At 41.5% G+C, this 18083-nt stretch overlaps 1 protein-coding gene across 3 annotated transcripts in view; it reads right to left on the reverse strand.

Annotated features, from left to right (window-relative positions):
- stxbp5b (syntaxin binding protein 5b (tomosyn)) overlaps positions 1-18083 on the reverse strand; it is a 40407-nt gene that overhangs the window by 5370 nt on the left and 16954 nt on the right. Inside the window, exons 7-25 of one of the 3 annotated variants that reach the window (XM_069661144.1) lie at positions 16349-16432; positions 14705-14828; positions 14373-14451; positions 13561-13715; positions 13374-13446; positions 11644-11791; positions 11462-11529; positions 11305-11345; positions 9881-10101; positions 9534-9718; positions 9104-9229; positions 8372-8523; positions 7114-7176; positions 6970-7026; positions 6829-6876; positions 3541-3591; positions 3237-3359; positions 2186-2425; positions 15-372 (exon numbers count right to left, since the gene is read on the reverse strand). In XM_069661144.1, coding sequence (XP_069517245.1) covers positions 15-372; positions 2186-2425; positions 3237-3359; positions 3541-3591; positions 6829-6876; positions 6970-7026; positions 7114-7176; positions 8372-8523; positions 9104-9229; positions 9534-9718; positions 9881-10101; positions 11305-11345; positions 11462-11529; positions 11644-11791; positions 13374-13446; positions 13561-13715; positions 14373-14451; positions 14705-14828; positions 16349-16432 — 2396 coding nt within the window. The remainder of the gene's footprint in view (positions 1-14; positions 373-2185; positions 2426-3236; positions 3360-3540; positions 3592-6828; positions 6877-6969; positions 7027-7113; positions 7177-8371; positions 8524-9103; positions 9230-9533; positions 9719-9880; positions 10102-11304; positions 11346-11461; positions 11530-11643; positions 11792-13373; positions 13447-13560; positions 13716-14372; positions 14452-14704; positions 14829-16348; positions 16433-18083) is intronic. The other 2 variants (XM_069661145.1, XM_069661146.1) reach the window with 2 other exon arrangements.

Here is an 18083-nt window from a genome sequence, read left to right on the forward strand (position 1 = left end):
GGAAGGAATATTACCTGAGAGTCATGATGTGCCCGTTAGCACAGAAACATGCGATGCAGTTAGCTCCAGCCATCAGCACAACATCCGCCCTCAGAACAAAGGAGGTCTCTGTGATGTTGTGTTTGTAGATGCGGGTCTGCGAGGGCATGGCCAGCACTTTGGCCTGTTTCTCCGAACACAGGACAGCAAACTGGGAATCCTGACCCTCTTGTGACGAGGGAGGGGAGGCCGGCCTGCGCCTCCGGCTCTTCTCCTTCTCCTCATCTGATGCATTTGGGTCATACCACGGCTCGTAGGAAGGGGGCAGCAGAGCTCCAGTAGCGTCTAATAGGGCCATCGTCAGAATGCCTCCTTTGAGGCTGGCTATGGTGCCTGAAGGAAAGAGTGTTACAGAGGCTTGTTTTCATGTGGATTACAGACAGCTTACCATCAACACAGAATGGCATGCAAACTTTAACTCAGTGTTAAAATCCTTAAGTCAAGGTCAAACGAGGGCACAGCAGAGTAGATATCTGCATGTGAAACATATACAACAACACTGGTTTAATCCTGTTTTTTTGTATCATCACGACAAAAGGCACAGAACAAAAGTCAAAACTTAAAGGTTTTAGTCGAATTGCCAACCATCTTTACTCTACATTTACACTGGATGCATGTGAACTCCATGTGACAGGACTTATAATACACTAGGCTGTTAAATTCTGCTTAAAGAGTAACAGAAGCAGCTCCACAGGACATAAAACTGTCTGTGGGTTTTGATAATGTAATCCTGCTAATGAATATGGATTAAGTGACTTAATAATAACTTCACAGAGTGCAGAGATTTCTTGGACTGAAAACTGATCCCACACACTGTTTGCAGAAACTCAAATCAGAACAAATAGAGATTTTGAGAGACGACCAAGTTTTAACTTTGACAGTACAAGTTTAACAAACATTATCTGATACTATATCTTCATGAAACACGAAGGATCTTTGCTGCACATCAGTGTTCATTTCAAAACAATTATGACGGTAAATGTTCGTCAACGACCTTGTTTCCATGACGAAGACGAGATGTTGACAAGCTAAAAATAGATCTTTGAAAATAAAAACTGACGACACATATGTTTTGTTTTCATAAACTAGGCGAGACTAAAATGTTAGTGGATGGCTATAGGACATTAAAGGAGCAATTCTCCCCTGGAAAAAACACTGTCAGTCAAAGCTGGTGTTCTCTGTAATCAATAGAAGCAATAATATATATATATATTTATTTTTCCTACAACACCCACAGTGCATTGCGCCCCTCCCTCTGAAAGGAACGGCCCAGCGAGAGATGCTGGAGTGAAATACTACCGTTTTCCAGTCAAAGACATTGATCGCTGCAGGCAATGGCTCAGAGCGGTACAGAATCTAAAATACGATGAGAATATACCGGTGGATCGTCTAAAAAATCTTCAGGTCTGCAGTCTAAATTTCAAACATGACGATTTTGAACGAGACATGATATCGGAGGCGGGCGTCCTAGATTGAGGAAGTGTAGTTTAGCGAGCTCCCTGGCCTGCGCCAGATGATGCGTTTTACATAGTCTGGCAGAGGTTTTCCAGGGCCCATTGGAGAAGCGGTTAGCGTCCTTCAAAGGCACAGAGCCAAATTGCATTTTTCTCTACCATAATGGCATTAGCGCCCAATAATAGCATGACAGGACTGAGGTTGAAAATCGGCGTACTGGCCCTTTAAAAATAATATTTTAAGGCTTCAAGCGACAGTGAGAGATAACGAGTATCACTAAGGGGGTTGTGAACTTTGTCTGTTAACCCAGGCTTTCTGCTTCAGGCTCTTTGCTCACAGAGAAAGAGGCGTTTTATACGTCTTTTCTTCCTCACAAAAAGGAGCGATCATCTTGCTTCAGTCGGACCGACAAAACGTTTTGACTAAAAGTCAGGACTAAAATGTGATGACTTTTTATTGACTAAAACTGGACTAAAATGTTTTGAGTTTTTGTCAGCTAAAACTATAAAGGGTAAAAATGACGAAAATATGACAATCAAGCATTTTCGTCGTAGGACTAAGATGAAGATTAAATCTAAAAAAGTGCTGCACATACCTAGCTTCCTCAAGTCTGTTAGGGAAGTGAGCTACTGATGAGTCATGCACACATCCAAACCTTGTGAATTACAACAATTTCACCTAAGCTTCTTACCGCAGGAAGAGATGCCGACGGGTTGCTGCAGCCTCTGGTCCCCGCCGGGCGGCAGGCTGAGGGCCACCATCATCACAGCGCCCTGAGTGGTCCCCACCAGCAGACAGGGGCTGACCAGGCTGTCGTTCTTCCGTGGGAAACTCTCGCAGAAGTGAAAGGCGGAGATGGCCTCTCGAGATTCTCTGTCTATGCTGGTTACACTTGAGCTACGCGAGCGGGTGAATGAGTTGTCCTTGGAGTCTGGACGGCGGGAGTGAGCACAAGAACGAGAATGAGGAAGAGATTTGTGTGAAATAAAACTGGTGAAAAAGTTTAGACAGAAGCGTTTGAGCATGAACAAACAGGAGAATTAAGCATGTTATTTGCATGAAATCCACGGGGCCAGAACTCAGTTAACATGTTAGAGCTTTGTTCTGCAACAATATGCAGAGTGGAGTTATCATTGTCTTTTATGGGAGCAACCCAGTGCAGCCGTCCTCTAGCGTTCACCACAAAGCTTTTTGACATTGAGATGCTCTTGCACATTTTACACTCGCTAATGAATTTCTTCTACAATGGTTTCTGCAACGTCCTTTTCTGCAATTAACTTTGACAACAACAACAATCTCAATGTGAAAAATGCAGAAGAAAATGCATGTAGTACTACAGGGACTCCCAAGGAAGAACTGGTATTTAAGGAGCAAGAATTATTCATGGCTCATTACTGTGCTGAAGGCAGCTGAAGCACAAGCTTTTAGCCTCTTTAAAACAAGCTAATGATGGATCCCAACAGAAACACAGAGAGATGTGCGACACAGAGGGGGAGGCTTAAACACACTGCCCGTCATGTGTGTTCTTCACAAGGAAAAAACTGCAAACAAGAAAAGCAAGTTTTTAACACATTGTGCAGACGAGTCAGCCGAGCTTCCTCAAAAGGAATCAAACAATCATTGTGAGAAAGTTAGTGTCATCTGATCCGTCAGCCCTTTCAGAATAAAAGCCCCAGCAGTGGTGGGGGTTAGTACCAGTTATCCCACTTCAGACCAAGTCAGACCATGGCTGGTCCACTCACGGGAGATGGGGACTGACAAAGTTCTACAGAAGCCCCCCTTCTGGCTCATCAAGACCGCTTCTTTGTCCTTACAACAAACAGGCTTCTTAAATGTGAGAGAGCGCCAACGCTGGAACTTCTCCTCTGCTCACAGTGCAAACAGAGACAGAGTGATGGTCTGAACTTACAGTAAAACATCCCAAAATTACATCTTTACAGCTGTGAACTGAGCAAAAACAAGCAGGAGTTTCAAATGAGAAAAGTACAACCCTGTAGGGAAACATGAAAGATGTTAGAAGCTCAAATGTCAGTGGATTTGGCTTACCATGGTCTGGCCTTTGCTCGCTAGAAGAGCTAATTTTCCGTGACATCTTTGCTGTAACAGAAACAAATACTCCTAATTTATGAGGAAAGAATGATGGCTAAAAGTGAAAATGCTTCAAAAATATACAACAGATGATTTAAATCAATTCCAAGGTTATTATTTTAGTATTCTCGTACATTGGTGTTACAGTGAAAATGATTAAAAAGAATCACGGTTTAGTTCATTCTTAAGAGTGGTGATACATGCTTCAGGATAACTGTTGAGGACATACATACTTCGCTAAGCCCCGCCTCCCTTGGTTACTGTTGCTATGCCTGTCAAGCTTTCGCAAAGGCATGTCAATATTACGGCGTTTTCAACTTTAACAGTGAGAAATGTTCCAAGGGAAATAATAGCACATATCTTTAAAAACAGTTCCCAAATATCAGAGAGAAGTAGACCGAAAAGACGACAATACATATTAGAGAGCTATATTCATGATATATAATTAGTCAGCGGAGCGTTGAGAATAAAAATTGACATAAAACTCGAGGCAAAAAGCTCACCGGTCTCAATGCAAGCGTCAGGCAGCCCACGACTTGACGAATATTGATGAAGGACAATCATATACAGAAACAACAATGTTCTTGCACAGCAGGGTAAGTCAATACATTGTTTTATTTTAAGCTAATGTTTAGTTATGACTCCCTATAACTTTCATTATCTATGTTTTAGCCCATTGCTAGCAAAACTAACTTTTTCATTTAGTTTAAGCGCGTCAGGATATTGCTCGCATATCGTGGGCTTAGTCCATACACTGGATCTGGATTAATTTAGACTTAATATTCAACCGTCTTTGTTTGCTAACATGCTAACCTAGCCAAGTTAGTTAGCGTCTTACCTTGGAGCAAACGAAGGTGTTTTTGTTGATGAAAGCTGTAAGTGACAACTTCCACATGTCCGACATCTCTCCTCTTTTTTTAAGTTTTAAGTTTTTACGTTTTTAGCTTCGGACAAGCGAAACTTTGAGGACATCTGCTGTCGGACTTGCAGATTCCATATGCACACCGCTTCGGCATTTCACCTCGTTCTGAAAGCTTGACAGGCATCCCGCGTCGAGTTACGGTTGCTAACGTTGGATTGGACAGTGGCCATTCAAGGGAGGGGCTTAGCGAAGGGTGAATATTCTGATTCCAGAAACATCTAAATTGATTTGAGTTGCTGCCTGCTACCAGGAGAGTTGCCAATCTTCACAATAAAAGCCCCAAACGTTGTCTGTTGCAGTCTATAACCACCCTTAGAGAAACCCTGAGAATACAAATGAGGCTGAGAGGCATCACAGACAACCAGAGGGCCTGTAATATCAAACAAAGCGAGAGGCGGACGAGGAAGGAAGTAATTGCAATTCAGTGAACATAGTTATGCACAGGGAGTAGGAGGAGGACAAATCAGCGGATAGCCAAACAGTTAAAACACGGAGCTGAAACCTGCAATCAGAAACACACAATCAAAGAGAAATCATTGACATGGAAGTGACACGGTTAGACATTAGTATTGTAAGAAGAAGGCACGATACAGATTTTCTATGCTTTTTTTAGTGAGTAACTTTAACCGATTGGGTTTTTAGAGTTCCAGACTCCATCATTTTGATCAAAGATAAATAAACGCAGAGAAAATCTGACGCCTCGGATTAAAAAGATGTCCTGTCATGCATTTGATAAAGAATCGTTAATAATTTCATAAATCAGCTTTGTAATCCCCCAAAACCAGATGATTAGTAAAAATACATCTCATAAAGGCACGCCTGTCTTTCATTAGCACAGGATGCACAGATTGTCGCAGGATTAAGGCACAGTGTGGTTAGATTGCTGTCATTCAGAGAGAAAGAACGAGTCATCAGAGAGAATCATAGACTGTGTAGAAGAAGTGGATGTAGCCGGGTGATAAAAAAAAAAGGATAATATAGAAGTCTATAAGAAAATTATGGACTTCACAAACGATGTATTATCTCACTAGAGAGTTTATAATCTCATGCGCTTGTTACAAGTCTTCTTAAACACAGAATGATGTTTATTGTGTAAATTATGGTCCCATTTAGAGGAAAATAGACGATAAAGTAGGGTATGCTTCAGAGCTTGGCTACTTCAAGTGTTTTATTCAGCAAAAAGAAACAAAATAGTCAGCTTTCCTTCATTTTCCCTCAGTAGATTTTCAAAAGAATATTCTTTGCTAGCCCAAATGTATTTACTTATTAATATCACTTTGACCGTGAATTAAGAGGCGACTTGCTAATGCTAACCAAGCTAGTGCTAGTGTTAGCTGGCGACGTAGTGTTTGCTAGCCCCTCCCTCCTCTTCATCATCCCGTCCAATTTTGGTCACTTCTGGGTCCAAAGGAACCCACCTAGCAACAGTCACAATGCTAAACTCGAGGCTTCAAAACTGTAGTCCAAAATTCAGGTTGCACAGATTTTACTCCTCTGTCTCGCCACTGTGTGACTGATGCAAAGTGTCAGAGGGCCCGCCATCTCACGCCTTCTGGTTCTGCTCCTCACTAACTGGATTTTGGTCCACAATATTTGACTCTGGTGCTCTAAAGGCCTATGAAAGTATTTTCCAGCCGGCTGCTCACATTCAACTGAAGGTCTCCCTACACCCATGCAACGGTCACTGATGCTGGGGATGACAACTGCCAAGACACTCATTCTGAGAAGTTTGCCTTTCCAACTCAATTTGAGAAATGGTCATACAAATGGAAAGACTCAGGTTCCTGAGGACCGCTTCGAAATTTTTGTCTACCTGGAACACATTTCTCGTCAACTTGGACATGACTGATGCAGGATGAAAACTCTCTTCACTACTCTTTCATACTCCTCATCAGAGACTCGATGCACTTTTACGCGTACTGCATGATTAGCAGCTTTGTTACACCACTCTGCCTACCCTTCATCTTCCTGTTTTTCTTTTCAACTTCTCTCATACGCCCGTCCTTGCATTTGGTTATATACCGTGAGTGAATCCTCAATAAGTTAGTCAAAAATTACTCAAAGCAGCACTTCAATTACTTTTCTATTTTCTATTTTATTCTACAAACATGTGTTTGCCTGAAGCCACTCAGGAAAGGCTATTGCCTTTGAGTACTTTTTGACTGTATTTTTCATACATGTGTGAGCCTGGTGTTTGTTATTGTTTTTTTATTTGTATTATGCTTAAAAAACTGTAGTCCACAAAGCAAACGGTGACGTCAAGTTGGCTACGTCCACTTTTTATACACAGTCTATGGAGAGAATACATCTGGATGATACAGTACCAAAGTCATTGGCAACGTTCTTGGAAAAACGTCTGCTTTGGAACTTCACTGAAAATAAATAATTTAAAGGGACAAATCAGACAACGGCAGCCATTTTTAAATGCTTAATCTGAAGGGACGTGCAGCTTTAACATACAGTACCCTTCTCTATGAACTTCTGCTTTCGATCATCATCTGAATTGCAAGGTGAGGTAGATCCTACGTGACAAACGGCAGCATTGAAAAAGACGTATTTTAAAATAATAAAAAAGGAATGCGTTTTATAGAAGAAGACTTCAGGCTTACCTGAAGTAGGTGATTTGCAGCGCTCCTCTGAGGGGTTGGAGCCCTCGTTAGCATCACAGAGAGCTGCAGGAGGAACAGAGGTCGTAGTTAAACACAACAGAATTAGACTAAATCTGTTACCAATTCCTACAGTACATATAGAGGAAATAATAAAGGGTCACCTATTTGAGCAAAAGCAGGGACAGCTACCCAAACAGTGCAATAAATAAGCCACACTCGAGTTCACTTCACAAATCTAGCTGGCTCAAGGTGTCAGCATTGTTTGTCTTCTAAAACGGGAGGCAGGGATTCAAGATACACAACCTGATTTCGTTAAAGTGCCCCCAAGTCTCCCAATTTCCTCCAAGTTCGCTGCTGCTGTTTTTAAAAAGTCAATAGCGAGGACTGTGGGGATTTGGGGCTCATATATCAAAATCAGGGTGTGTACCTTTAAGAGAAGACGGGGGAAGGCTTAGAGGAGAGAAATGATACTGTAGAGAGGGGGGAAGAAAGTCCGACACGACATGACTTACTGAAGTGAGATGAGCGGAGCTTTTTCACAGAGTCAGAATACAAGTAAGAAAGTCTGGACATGCAAGAAGTCACAGGTGGAACGTCTTTACCACAGAGAGAGGCCGACAGTAAAAACAGTGAGACAGGAAAATGATCAGAAGTGCAAAAGAAAAAGAAAGAAAGAGTCTCGGGGGCTCGCTGCAGGATGTTTCACCGAAATGAAACAGAATTCAGATTGTGTTCTCGCAGAGTGCATTAATTAAAAACTGCTTGTCACGACAGAGAGAAATAAAAGTCTTAAATCGAGCAGCAGACCCCCGAGACTCAATGAATGAACACAAACAGGATGATTAGGCAGAGACAAAAACACAGTAAGAGACCTGACAGAAACAGCAACGCTAAAACAAGCGGAGGAATAATGTGTTGTTTAATCATTAAAAGGAATCAAAGTATTGCAGCAGGGATACAGCATTCACTCTGACTGCACTCTGTCCAACTGAACAGATGGAGAATCTGTCAGTGATGCCCCCTGTTGAGGGACAGGAGCTACTGCAGGGGGCGGTGCTCATGGTGCGAAGGCAAAGCTGCTGCCAAGTGTCAGCCCTGCATCCCCAACCCAGATCTAACAGGCAGAATCAGAGCCCTTCAGCTCATTATTTGGATATGTTTATTTACATTTATGTATCTTAGGGTTGATAATATATATACCAGTCTGTTCAGGTGCTTAGCTATGGAGAGTGACCAACAGAAAAAGGTTGCAGCTCACCTCCAGAGGGCTGCCGTTGTTTGCGAGGGGAGCGCGGCTGCCTCTGGTAGGGGTCAGAGGGGCTGTACAGCTCCGTGGTGCCCATGTTGAGGAGCAGAGTGTTCTGGAGGTAGTCCACCACAGCGAGACCACTGCTGTTTCCGAACACCACACTGTAACACAGGAGGGACTCGGATGCTTATTTGCTCCAACTTAGCTATGATACAGGCTTTATTTACAATGTGTTTTTGCACTCTGTGTGACAGGATGTACCGTAAGATTCGGTGTATAAGACACACTTTGAATACATTTTTTTCCATCTACAAAGTGGGCTGCATCCTATATACCGGTGCGACCAGTATACCAGTATATAATGCAGAGAGAGCTATGTTACTGTGTTACTGTATTTTACCCAGACGATGGCGATACCGCTAGCTACAGCACCGTTAGCTAGCAGGATTGCAAACTCGACATGATGGTCGGCTCTAATATGTGTGCGTTTTGAATGTGTTTTAAATTAAAATAAATTGAAATAGTGTTAAAATAACTTGTATACACGTTTTTGTGAATTAATAGCTATAGAAAACTTATTTCCCTCTGGGATACCCCCAAATATTATATTCCGATTCGACTTATATTCCAGATTTTACGGTAATTAAAGTTTCTAGACACAGCAAATTCAGTTCGTGGACAGGCATAATCATTACTGTAACTCATGACAAAATATCAAGCATGCCAGCCGTGTGGACTTACAGGCCGTAGGAGGAGTTGATACCCAGGCTCGTGATTGGCTGAGGAGGCTCCCCGCTCACCCACACCAGCTGGATCACCAGCTCCACCTGGTAGCCCGGAGACTGCTTCAGCGGGGAACTCCGCACCCTGCATCAAACACACAGCAGGATGAGACAGCAGGCTGCACATTACATTAGAAAGAATGATCACCTATTGGGGAAGCCACACTGACAATATCACCATTTTTTATGACTGCTATTCCCCCTTCAACCCTTTGACTGTCAGAACATTTTTAATATTTTTCAAAGAGGATTATTTCCCCCCTGGTGTACTTGAGTGTGTGGACGACTACACCACCTAAACGACCTTTTAGCAATCTGTTTAAATTTAGTGACAACCTGCTTCCCTATGACCTTAATCAAACAACTTAAGCAGAAGTAATTTTCCATACTGCAGGCATGGTATATTGTCCCGCGGTCCGTCAGAGGAGTTGCTGCCTGTGGAGGGCTGTGTGGGAAGCTCGCCCTCCTGAGGGCTGGAGGAAGCTCCCGGGGTGGGCAGGGTGGGAGTCTGCTCCCCTCCTGGGTCAGGGGAGTCTCCGTCAGTAAACTCACCCTGCATCCGCACCTCCAAAAGCTGCACACAAGATATGATACGTCAGATTTGTGAACATACTTTTCCTGGCTTTGGATTAAGTATTTTACCAGAACCATTTTTTACTGTTCAAAAGAGAGGGAATAAATTCATTCTGCGTGTTTTTGTTGACACGCTGCCAATGGAGGGGGATTGTGTCCTCACCTGCACAACTTCAGTGGTGACCTCTTGTTTGCTGAACCTGTAGATGATGACGTGGGCAGACACCCCGGCCACACACAGCATCCTGCTCTCAGGGCACCAGGACAATGTCTGGATTGCAAACGGGTCCTCCTCTACTATATCTGTGCTTGGCTTCTCCTCCTTACCGCGAGTCCTCTCAAACACCTTGGCAGTCTTCAGCTTGTACAGCACTTGAAGCATTACTTGGAGAGGAGCAAAAAAAGAGATTTAACTTTCAGATACGATGTAGTGTGTTTAAAATGATAGTTTGCAGTAGTTCTATGTACCTACTGGATTAGTTTAGGGTCTTTTGCATAAACAATTTCTCTTAACAGTTTCAGGGAATAGACAAATATTTCTATGCAGATGACACTGATGTGTACACACATGCTTAAGCAGTATATTGCGCTACTTCAAAGCTTAGTATGGCAAAGGCGATCAAGCTGAGCTTCATCAATCGTGTCTTAAAAGTTGGCATTCTTATTTAAGAGGAAAGAATTTCTGAAGTAAAAGAATCAGACTAGAAATGATTGAAACATATCAAACACAACTTAGTAAATTCAAGCCAAAACGGAAACTTTCTCTGCTCAGTTTCTGCCAAATGATCACTTCACAACACGATTCCGTCCTTAGAACTAAGTTTGAAAGAGTGTGCATAATTGGCCGTCAATATATCTGCAAATCCAACATTTCCACCAGTCTGGATAAAAAGCCGAACATGATGACTGCAAGAACTAATTGTGCCATGATTAAACATTTTAAAGGGGGGGTATTATGCTGCTTCACATTTTAAGACATAATGTTACAATGTTGATGGTCATGCAAAACGTGGGTGAAGTTTCAAATCTGTAGGTAAAAGTATGTTGGAACTGTGAACGCCAGGTTTCACACAGTTTTTTCTACACACTGCACTTTGTGACGTCAGCAGGCTACGGATAGCTGGCCAATCAAGTGGGCTTGTAGGGGCGGGGTTTCTTAAAGGGACAAAGCAGACTGAGTTGTTTCGGGCAGAGGTTGTATGAGGGCCTGCACAGAGCACCAGTGTGAGAAATTTTTTTTTTAACTGTAAATCATGCTTAGCTACTCCACAGGTATCACAGAGAGAAATATGAAGCTTGAAATTAGCACAATTCTCTGCAGCATGAATTTGTTCCTTGCAAGAGAAGAGTATTTAAATATAAGAAAGAGACACTAACGAAGAAATGACATAATAATGCGACAGAACATTTTTTGTCATAGACTTGTTTATTTGACTTGATGATATAGATATGTGTTATTACTGTGTTTATTGCACCTTTATGTAATCTGTCATGTGTCTTCTGACGGTTATAATCTATAAACTACAAATCTGAGCCAAAGACGATCACACATAGCTCCCTAAAAAAAGACAAATAAAAAGTACTCACATGCAGAAGCATCCCAAAATTTGATGGACCCATCAGCATGTCTATTTGTAGGGAAAAATATAAGAACAAAACAAAAGAATGTAAGATATTTTTTCACTTCACTGACAAAGCAAGTAATAGAATCTAAAATAAAACAGTAAAACAATTAGTGACAAACCCGGTGATTATGATTTCAGGGTAACTCTGAGTGCCTTGGCCCCAGTTTCCTCCACTGATGGGCCAGTCCTGCAAAAAGGAAAAATGTGTGCAATTTATAATCGATCTACATGTAATAGTCACTTCTTTTGCATGCTACATCCAATGCATATTAAACACAGATTACACTGCGGGGTGATTTACCTTCTTGCTGTACCCTTGTCTCTTTTGCCGGCTGCCGACAGAGTAAAGTGCAGGAATAAGTTCAGCAGGGCAGTCGGCGAAGTACTCACAGCAGGTCACTGGTGACTCATGGATAGTCAGAGGATATGGATTCTCAAATATTGGGTACCTGCCAAGACAATGTGCCATAGGTCAGACATGAACCGGTCTACCTACTACAAAATTACAACTCCCAATGTAATGAATAAACAACAGCCACTTGGACTGTAACTACTGCACTCTGACACCCAGATATATACAGTAAACTTCGACCTGTGCTGCTAATGACTCTCATCACACTATCAGCTCACTTGTAATAAACAGAGTTTCATGACATCCAGTGAGCTAACTAAATTAAGGACTGCCTCTTCTTTCTTTAGATGTTGTCGGTTAGCCGTAGATTAATTTATATAACAGGGTGACATTTTTTTATTACACGTACTGACAGTGTAAGATGCAGAACAGCAGCAAGTAAGAGAAGAGCCTCAGGTATTTGTGTTGTTTCTACAATATAATTAGAATAAAACGGTAAACAGAGGTGAAATCTACCCGGGGAAAAAGTAATAAACATTAAGATGAAAGTAAAAAGACAAAACAATTCCCTTTGGAAATGTTTTCAAGTTAGATATTGTATTTTCACAGGACTTCAACAGAACAGGAGGAAGTGAAAAGCTGTGACAGCTGTGTGTTCTGTAAACTTATTATACTCATAATATAATTTAAATTATACAACATATAGTTCCGACCAAGTAATCTGATTGGATAAAAGGCATTCCATGAGTGTTGGGACTCTTCACTCTGTGTATCAGTGCGCCTCAGCCATGTGTTCTGAATTAACATTACAGATCACATTGATCAAGCTGGTACCTCTGAATCACACAGCAGACTCTTATTTAACTGGTTGATGATAAATTAAAACCTACATATAAATGTACATGATAAAAAACAGCTGATCTGTGGTAACCTGTAGGCACAGCGTGCAGGAGAATGTTTGTGGTGTCGGTGGCGAAAAATCACAAGCGGCGACCAATTAGTGACGCATTTTCCATCAGCCAGCAGTGGTTGGTCTGCCAGAGAGGGTAGGCGGAGCTAAGCGGCTGCTTTTCCGGTCTCTCAAGTGTTGCGAGTAAACAGTAATCTACTATGGCTGAACAAACAAAGAAAATATCGATGACTACAGATACAACTTCAACAATAAGTGAAAATCCAAAGAAAAAGAAACAAACTCGACGCTCAGATGAAGCAAACAGTCTAAAAAGGAAAGCGACCGTCAGCGAGGAAAATCAAGAGTTACAACCGGAGCCAACCGTGGACGTCACACATGCAACACTGTCTGGATATCTGGGAAGTGTGCTCCAGCAATTACTGTTTATCGCCATAGGTGCCGCCAAAGAGAACGAAACTGAGATCTTTGAGATTACAACAAATTGGCAGAAGAGAGTGGGAGGCGTGACATGCAGCAAAGGGTCGAGGGCGGGAGTCGAACCTGCGTCCGCTATGTTGAGGAATGCAGCCTCTGTATATGGGCTCCTGCTCTACCGACTGAGCTAAACCAGCGCCCCTTAATTACACATTTTAGACTGAAACTATAAATATAGTTAAAAAACGTCTTTAATGATGTGTATTATTATAGTGAACTAATTCTACAATACCCATATTATCTGATGCACACTTTCTCCTACTAAACTATATTTAGAAAGCAGAATAATTACCCAATCTGTCCGAGGTCTATTAAAACTAAATCCTTCTCCAGCAGAACCACCACAGCGTAAGGCTCCTGAAAGTCTGAAACAAAAGAAGATAAAACAGTCCAAAGTTAACTATGATGTCACTTCTGTGAGTTCACACAGATTCTGACACAAATACAGAGCGTGTCCTCAGCGGAGTGTCGCAGCTCACCGTTGGGATATGGAGTTTCACACAGCGTGAGGAAATCCACAATGGGGTAGTCCATCTCCAGGACGGCAGTGCTCTTTCCATGCATCACAGTCAGACAGGCTCTCCTCCCCACTGTGTCGTACGACAGACCTCCAGACAGGACCATGAATGGGTCCCTGGGTTTACAATGAAAACACACACACGCACACACATTTTTATTGCAGTGTCAATAAATTCCAAAGCTACAAGGTCCAATTAGCGGTGAATGGGTGAAGAGGGACGACAAAATTTTACTGTTGCGCTTCCTCTGGAGACATTTTGCCCCCATTTTCAGAGCATCTACAAGAGGAGGAGCCTACTTTTTAATTATAAAGACCACTATATTAATCCCTGTCCTCTGATACCTGAGGAAAAATGTGAGGGATAATTAGATCAGCGTCAGTGAAAGAGTTAATGTTTTTATGTCAGGTTCTTTTAGGAAGTTTTCTCTTTGTTCTTTGCGACCTTGAAGCAAAACGCTCGTTCTCTTCAGATGATAATTACGTTAATAGTCATCATAACATAATTAACATGCGACATCAACTAAACGGTAAATCATTTGTCATGATCGCAAATAATACGGCTAATGATCACAGCAAAACAAAGTCGGCGAAACACAGAAATAATTAGACGTGGCCTTTGCAGCAGAAGGGCAGCGTCAACAGGACCAGCCTGTTGCACACAGGCTGTTGTGACAGAATAACAGGAAAGGGTACTTTGAGAACAGGATGTGGATTCAAACCAGAGTCGGTTAAGACACAGGATGGGTGAGGACTCGCTACCATCACACTTACCCCGCCTTTGTTGTTTTGTACTCCACCTTCAGGATAGGCTTGCATGGCTCTGGCTTTTTTCCATCTTTAGGCTGCTTTCCTAGTGGAGGTCAAACGGCACAGAAGGCATCTTATTTAAAGGTGCAGTGTGCACGGCTAACAAGGCTACAGTACATGCATAGACATGCTGCCACAGTCACACCTTGAAGCATGGGGACTTTGAGCTTCAATATGTGCTTTTAAAGACAAACTTGGCTCCTGTTCAATATGCCTACTCATGTGTGAGTGTGTGTGTAAACAATAAAAGTGTGTGTGTGTGTAAACAATAAAAGTGTGTGTAAAACAGTCCCTACCATGTGGCGTGATGATCTGTGCAGCCCTGGCTGGGGCTCGTACATTCCATGTGGTCAGCGTGCCATCAGAGTGGCTGCAGACAAACTGTTTGCCCTCGTGGTGCCAGGCGACGGAGTGGATCGCCTGAAAGACACACAGCAGCACGTCATTAGGGTGCGATAGAGCGAGGCGAAGCACTTTTTTACAGCTGTGCAACATTAAATGAGAAGTTTTGTAGCAGCTCAAGAGCGGAAGAATAAAAGAATAAGGCTGGGTTGTTCCATGTTGTTGACAAATCCCACTAACAAGAGCAAAACCAACAGTAGATTCGTTTGTCTCTCAAACCCTTCCGACTTCCTCTGCGTCACTCAAGCTCATTTGTTCCTACTGAAGACGCAAGTCTTTGAAAATGCATCATTTATGTTTACTTTGATCTTTAAAAAACAGGGAAGTTATTTTCCTAAAATAGCTGGTCGCTGTACTTTTTCGCAAAAGTGTCCCAAACAGGGGTTAACTGTGTGTTTGTTGGGAACCATAAAGGAGCAATTCACCCCTGGAGAAAGCCACTGTCAGTCAAAGCTGGTGTTCTCTGTAATCAATAGAGGCAATTATTTTTCAAATTGGTGCCATAGCTGTGGAGAAAGTTGTACAAATAGCTTATGGTTTCGCCCGTTCTACATTCCTACAACACCCAGCATGCATTGCGCCCCTTCCTCTAAAAGGAGTGGACCAGCGAGAGACGCTGGAGTGAAATACTACTGTTTCGCTGCAGGCAATGGCTCAGAGCGGTACAGAATGTGAAATAGGACGAGAATATACCAGTGGATTGTCTAAAAAAATCTTCAGGTCTACATTTCACACCTGACGACTCTGAATGAGAAATGACATCGGAGGCGGGGGTCCTAGATTGAGGAAGTGTAGTTTAGCGAGCTCCCTTCCTGGAGGTTTTCCAGGGCTCATCGGAGAAGAGGATAGCGTCCTCCAAAGGCAGTTTTTTTCTACCATAAAGGCATTAGCTCCCCATAACAGATAGGACTGAGGTTGAAAATCGACGAACTGGCCCTTTAAAACAAACCTGTTGCTCTAGTAAGAACCATTGGCAGCAGGATGGTGTAAGTGGAATCAGCTCAAAATATTACACTGTGTGTGTTGATTAAAAACAAGGACATGTTGCCGGTGCAACAGTCCGGCTCTCTGATGTGTTTCAGTAGTTTTTGGACAACAATGGAGCTCTATGTGACACAGGGGAATAAGATGCATCAGGCTGTCTACAAAGGCAGAGCTTGTTTGTAGGATCAGGCTATTGTTGGTTTTGGTCTTTCATGGGAAGTGATTCATGGATTGACCATGAGAAAAATATCAACTATCATCTGACTTATCCTGTAATAGTGCTGTGGAGCTACTATCATCCGCTTTCTAGTCTGTATAGTACATAAATAACTTCGCTGTGTCACCCAACCTGAAAGCTCCTGAGATAAAATCACAAGGGTTCATTGAGCAGCTGTTTCAGGCCTCATGAGGAAACGTTCAAGAGCTTCTGTTTGATCACATGATGGAAGTAACACATGATGCGAACCCTTCCCAGACCCCACATGTTGCTCGACCAGAAGTGAGAAACAAACTAACCCTCCCAAGAACCGAGCAGAGAGGAAATAATGCCTTACCTCATCGTAATTGTAGCGGTAGTCAGCTTTTTTGCACTTCAAATCCCACAACACCACAACCCCGCACTCAAATCCAATCAGAAGCTGCAATAACAAGAGAAGCAAAGCACAGCTCAGCTGATTGCTGTGAAACCACATTGTGCACATATAACTCAGGCTGGAGTTAACACGACGGTATCGTCGACACTGTCTGATGTTTAAAGAAGCCGTCATCAGAAATAAAACATGAGGCTTCATTTTACTCAGACTTTGTCATTTACTGTGACTTTTTCACACTGAGAAGTGTTTATTTTGGTACCTATTATACAGAAAATATGTTAAGATGCAACTCGTTTAATGATTTACTCTGTGTAACAGAAGATTCTACTGTTAATGTTTTTTGGGTTTTTTGAAGCAGATTTTTTTTTTGCTTTTTTGCCTTTATTTATCAGACAGATGAAGAGAGACCGGAACCATGGCCCCACTACTTTTAATGTATAATTGTTAACAAACAGTAGTTGGTTTCCAGAGGAAAATCCCTGGGAAAAAAGTTTCAGTCTTAATATATGGAAACACTGACTGATTCAAGTTAGATCCATTACACTGTGTAAATATTAACTACTGTTTAACTATTAACAGTATTTTTTCATAACTGCTGAGTTGTGTGCTCGTCTGTGGTGTCAAATTAATTTCCATGTTATTCTCAGGAATATAAATGAACATGTCGGACACTTTATTAGGAGGTAGTTAGGAAACTATGTGTGTTAAACTAAAATGTTTCCCAATACTTTAAAAAAAAAATGAGTTTAACTTCCTTTAAATGATCTTCTTCTTTCCTGTATGTAATTTCTTTTTGTTGTTTCACTATTTATTTATTTTATTTTATAAATGATTCTTATTTTTCTGTGTTAAATTTTTTACTTTTGACCTGTTTGTTTATTATTATTTGTATATGTTCATATTTTAAATATTCATACTATTCACACGCTAGAATTACTAATAGCAACAGCTGTTATTTTCTATGCAAAGACAATGTTTGATTGTTCTTGTTGTCGGGTGAAATTTTAAACTTTTGTATTTTTGTATTCCCAATAAAAAGATTAATAATAATAAAAACATGTTTCCTAATACATTAACAATAAAAGAAGCCTCCAAAAAAAACATTATTATCATCATATTAAAGATTATTTCATAACATTTTTAAACATTTTTACCCTTTTTTGGACAGTAGATAGAATACATACAGTCCCCATTCTTAAGCCAGTATTGATTAATAAATACTTTGTGTTTTAATCGTCAGAGGTTCAACTGAATAAAATAGAAATAAAATCATTTCATGGCTTTTAAACAAGCAGCATTAACCTGTTGCATTTATTCAAAGAGCAGTTTATGTGATGAAGGATTTGTCAAATTAGGTAAATATTTTATGAACACTAATATGGCGAGCATATGGTCATGGCCACAACCCTCACTTAGAAGACTTAACAGGAGCAATGCATTCTGGTCTATTGATGTCACCGTTGCTACAAAACATAGCTAGTGTCTCCGTCTCTTCTGTGTGACATTGTGGACGGTTTCTGCGAACAATTCGTCAAGAAATAAACATTCTGTCTTTTATTTTGAAAGCGATATCCGATATTTAGCATTTTAATTGGATGATAATGTTCTGCTATCTTTTTCCAACGTCAGATAACAAAGAAAGTTCAGTGTTGTCCAACGTGTTAGGTTAAAGGTGTGTATTTGTCAACTGTCAGTT

Source organism: Semicossyphus pulcher, unplaced genomic scaffold, assembly GCF_022749685.1.
Source record: "Semicossyphus pulcher isolate SPU_LCO1_2020_fin unplaced genomic scaffold, fSemPul1.0.p SCAF_14, whole genome shotgun sequence".
Taxonomy (NCBI): Eukaryota; Metazoa; Chordata; class Actinopteri; order Labriformes; family Labridae; genus Semicossyphus; species Semicossyphus pulcher.